Genomic DNA, 5,166 nt, shown 5'->3' on the forward strand with positions numbered 1-5,166 from the left:
AAAGAGACGCCCTGCTCACCAGAGAAAGCAGCACTAGGGGGACCTCCACCTGGCTGATGACAAAGAACCCTGGTTTTCTGTATATTGAGGGATGACTGGGCACTCAGAAACACTGCTCCCCTCGGCCATGTGCCATTTCACACCATTCAAATCTGACTCCTAGCCCCCAACCTAGAAAAAGCCCTTCGTTCCCACACCCGCTGCAGCCAGGAGCCCAGCCCCTCGCCCTGCGGCATTGGCTTCAGGCTGACCTGGAAGCTGGCCCCAGGGCTACCGTCCCATCCGGAGCTGTGGGTTGTGATGACTGTGGCAGGTTTTGCCTTTGTGGATCTTGATGGCTTCACTCCTGTCCAGGCCTGGAATTCCTGTCTGGAACAGAGGACACAGTGACAACCTTGCACGGGACCAGCGACCCCGTCTCCTGACAAGCCACTGCCCTTGCCCCAGGCTTCATGAAATATTCCTGGCCATGTCCACTGCTGAAATTCTGCTTCAGCTCTGGGCACTCCCTTCTCTCCTTACGCAGAACTAGCAGAAGTGCAATTTCCAGACAGAGCCACTTTGGGAGAAAGCATCTAGCTGACCTGCCCTTCACTTCTGAGTGCTCCACTGTGAAGTCTGCTCACCTGACACCCAAAGAAAGTAGCAACGAACTTAAGCACGCATTGTGGATGAGCAATAGACTCAGGCTGCCCAGAGAGTTAGGAAGGAGCCCAGTCAGCACCTGGATCTTATTCATTCCAAACTGCAAACACCTGGTGTGTGGTAGGGCCTCGGAGACAGTAAGTCCCAGCCCTCCCCTATAATGCTCCCTATGTTGTCTCCTGGCCACTTCAAGGGACCCTAGAGCCCAAGAACCAGTGAAATCGCCTCCAGCCCAGGTTGCTCCGGGGGAGGTGCTGGCCTGGACAGCACCTGGCACAGTAAAGTCCTCCATACCTGGTTACAATTGAGAAGGAAAAATAAGGCTCAATGTTATGTTTAGTTTTTAATAATTTGTCTTAACTCCTGCAACAGAGGATAAATCATAGTGACCCATCACAAAAAAAAGATAGTCTGGCTTTCTTCCCGCCCCCGCCCCCCGCCCTCCCGCTTCCATTTTTGTTATAGTCATTCATTCATTCATTCATTCTGGTCTGGCTTTTTTTGCATGGCTCTGTGCACATGGGCACTCGTGCATAGGTGTGGGGAAGGGTGGTGATCTGCACCAGGGAAAGCTGGTGACAGAGCTGGCATAGCCTACTCCATGTCCTCAGAGGAGCATTCTTTTGATGAAGACTTAATTCCTCTGAACAACAACAAAAAGACTTAATTCTATCAGTGCCCCTACTAGGCAGCTCAGGAACGCAGGAAACTACCATGTCCATAGGAGCACCTGGCCAAGGCCACATGCTGAGGAAAAGTGTCCAGCTGGCTGGGGCAGCACCCACATATGGGCTAGATCCACTTGTCTCACTCCCCCTACAGCCCTGGCCGGGTTTCATGTCCTGAGGTCAACAAAGCCGCCTTTTCTCCTTGGCAGCAGCACAGCTGGGCCCCACTAGCAGGCCACGTGTGCAAGGAGCAGCTGTGTCTGTCCCTGGTCAGCACTTGGGTGCCAGGAGGAGAGCTGGGTCAGGGCCCTAGCAGATCATTTTTGCTTCTGAAGCTGCAAGGTTCCAAAGACCGGCTGCCCAAGCCATCTGCTGCTCCGTTTCTCCTGGGGAAGCACGTCCTCCCCTGGGTGTGCCCTTCTGTCCCCAAGCTGAGCTGAGCCTTGGGCTTGGCAGCGTAAGCCTGCTGTCCTAGGGTGGCTGCAGGGGTCCCAGAGCAGGAGGTGACTAGAGCCAGGGGCTAGAGCATAGCTGTGGCTGCTTCCGGGGCAGGGCTGGTGAGACGGGGGGCAGCAGTGGGGATGGAGAAGGGACCAAAGGTAGAATCAGCAGCACCTGATGACTGCCCAGGAGAAGGGAAGGCAGACTAATGGCTTTGGCCAAGAAGATAATAAAAATACAGGATTAGCCAAGTCCACCGTGCCTCCCCTCACCAAGCAGGTTCCACTATCGTCTGTCTCATATGGACCCTTAGGGCCTCAGCTGGGCCCTAAAAGCTGAAATCCCTACCACTGGGGGGCAGGGGCTGCCCCAGGCAACTCGGAGAGCCTTGGATTGAGGATGCGGAGGCCTGGGTTCTCAGCCCACTGTGGCTTCAACAAATCCCTTAACTTCGCTGCTGAGAAGTGGGACTGCTGCTCCGTGTGCACAGTTATGAGCACTTGGACAAGTAGGAGTCAAGGCCTGTGGTACTTTAATGGTTCGCCCTTTAACTGACTCACCCAAGAAGGAAAGAGGGAGATGGCTTGAGGAAGGAACTCTTCTAGAAGTGGGTGGAGCTAGAACCTGAGCCAAAGGTTCGGATGGCCAGGCTCATAATTGTGGAGGGGAAGCTCTGGGAGGAATTGGTCAGGAGGCGGGGCCAGGCTGGCTGTGGGTAGGATCTGCTGCGCCCATCTGGCTAAGCAAGTGAGGCAGCTCAGTTCTCACTCGGAGACCAGGGCCCAGGCCAGGCAGGACCTGCTGGGTGGGGAGGAGTGGCCATGAGTACTCTGACATCTGGTAAACAGTTTGCTCAGGTCATGAGCATCCAAAGGCAGGTAGGATGGAATTGTTCATGCCAGGCCCTAGAGCCTGGGAGGCGGAGGACCCCAGATGCCAGCTGGCCTGGTATTGGGGGAGGCGGGTCAGCAGCAGTCCTATGTCTCTGCCAGAGTTGGGGTTTCAGGGGCCAGGCAGCCAAGCTCTAGCTGTTTCTGCTTTACAGATGAGGAAAGGGGCAGGGAGGCCAAGTGACCCACCAGGTTTATGTGCTAGGAAGTGGAGCCACCACTGCAGCACACAGTTCAAGCAACCAAGTGACTCAGAGGAGGCAGCATCTTAGAGGATAACCTGTGGGCAGTATAAATTTGGTCCCTGAGGCCAGACATACAAGGGTTCCACTCCTCGCTCTATGGAAACCTGTGCCAGCCACTCAAGTTCCTCATTGTAGAATGGGGATGGCAAGAAGTGAACTGACTCCAGAAGATTATTGTGAAGTCTTGGGGAGATAATCCATGGGAAGTCCTGAGCCTGGTGCCCAGTATGTACTAAGCAGAGTAATAACCGGTACCTTTAGCTTCACTGGAGTTGGGAGGACCCGACAGAATGTTCACACCAGCCATGTGCTCACCACAGGTGAGCTCAGGACTGCTTCTAAAAGCCCAGACTTTTCTCAAACATCCCAGTGAGCTCAGCACCACATGAGGCAGCTGCTCCACCGTCAGTTCTGATTATTAGAAAGTGTTTCCTTCCCTGAGCTGAAACTCAGTCCCTGCAAGCACCACCCCTTGTCCTGCTCCTGGCACCTAGAACATCAGCCACGTGACAGTGCTGCACACCCAGGACCTCTGGCCTTCCATAGGCACTGTTCAGGCCCCTCCACCTGGATCAGGACAACAGTCAGAACTGTCCAACGCCTGTCTCGCCTCCGACATTCCCACATGTGTTCTTGCAAGCAGGGAGCACATGTCTGAACACAGACCCACCCTGCAACAAACCCTCCCCGTCAAGTTCTTCAAAAACTACACACGCATGAAGGAGCCTCTGGGGGGATGGAATGTGTTCTACATGTCCTGTAATGGTGATGCCTACGTGTACACTTACAATCATATAAAAATCATCCAGCCGTACACTTACCAGTGGATAAATTTTTACTGTATAGAATTTATACCTCAATACAGTTAATATAAACAATAAAACTGAGGGGGAAAGTTCATATCTCTTTGGCCCTTTAAAGGAATTTATACTAAGAAATTATGACGAGCAAAGATTTAACTATAAGAATGCTTAGCACAAAAGTTATTTTTCCTAAAAAAAACTTTTAAAAGGTAACACCTGTACATGTTGGTTGGTTGGCTGGTTGGTTTTTAAAGCAACAATTCAAAAGAGCAGAGTGAAATGTCACTCAGTCTCCTTCCACCCCTGGCAGCATCTATCCTCCTCACCCCTCTTTCTCTCAGCAAAGGTTACCATTTTCTCACACATCCATTAAGATATAGCCTATGCTTATTCGAACAGATAGGTGTATATCAATACCCCGTTTGAAAACGCAAAGAGTAGCAAACATGCTATTTTGCATCTTGCTTGTTCGACATGGACCTATTGAAGAGCTTCTGTTACCAGGACATTCTGAGCCTTCCAGTAGCCCATACTATGGCAGAGCTATAATTAACCAGCCTCTCCTCAGTGGGACAGGGGGGCTGTTTCCATCTTCTGCTGTACAATGTTGCAACCGACCTTATATCCCTTAGCTCCCACCCTACATAGGGAAAATTCCTGGGAGTGAAGGAACTAGATAAAAAGAAGTTTTTAATAGCCCCAGATTAGAAACACCCTAATATTCAGTGACATAAAAGTAGATTAATAGTATCTGGGGAGCTAGATATAGGGAAATGCGTATCCATAAGATAAAATACTGCACGTCTATTAACTCATGTTGTAGAAGAACATCTAGTAACATGGACAGATATCTACTATATCTACTATAGGTGAAAAAAATGTGTACAGTAAGAAGCTAACCATGTAATAATCATAAATAAATATGCACTCAAATGCATGTTAGGGATCAGAAAGAGCTACCGGTTTGGGGAAGGGTTATTTCTGTAATTTCCAGTTTTTCTACAGTGAGTATGAGTTTTGTAATGAGAAAAAGGAAGGAGAAAGCCCTCCAGGTGTCCAGGGGCAGAGCTGGGAGGGGGTGTGGATGGGGAGGACCCAAAGACCTGTCCTCATCGAAATCCAAGTCACCGACCCTCAGTCACTCAATGGGATCCCGAGAGGACCACCCAGTCGGGAGCCCTGCTTGGGCCTCACCATCAACCACCCAGATGGTATGGATGGGCCAGAGGGAACTTCGGCAGTCAGTCTGTGCCCACCCCTCCTATGGCTGTGCCCACCTGGTGGAAGTTAGAGAAGCAGATTTTAACTCAGCCCAAGGGAGGGCTTTCTGATGGGGCTGCCGGAGAACGGAGCGGGCTATGAGTGAGGTCGTGAGCTCACCCTCGGCGTAGATGCTCGCTCATTCACTCCGACCTGGTCAGCGAGCAGGGAAGGCGACGCCCGCTGCGTCCAGGGACCAAAGAGGATGACCTCC

General features: G+C 51.5%; 1 protein-coding gene across 1 annotated transcript in view; it reads right to left on the bottom strand.

The window, feature by feature from the left end:
• Positions 1-5,166, bottom strand: part of MAP6D1 (MAP6 domain containing 1) — a gene marked incomplete at its 5' end in the record, with an annotated part of 8,489 nt that overhangs the window by 3,033 nt on the left and 290 nt on the right. Inside the window, one exon of the mRNA XM_006925996.3 lies at positions 252-369. Within this exon, the coding sequence (XP_006926058.1) occupies positions 252-369 (118 nt within the window). The remainder of the gene's footprint in view (positions 1-251; positions 370-5,166) is intronic.

Source organism: Pteropus alecto, unplaced genomic scaffold, assembly GCF_000325575.1.
Source record: "Pteropus alecto unplaced genomic scaffold, ASM32557v1 scaffold88, whole genome shotgun sequence".
In the NCBI taxonomy this organism is placed as follows: Eukaryota; Metazoa; Chordata; class Mammalia; order Chiroptera; family Pteropodidae; genus Pteropus; species Pteropus alecto.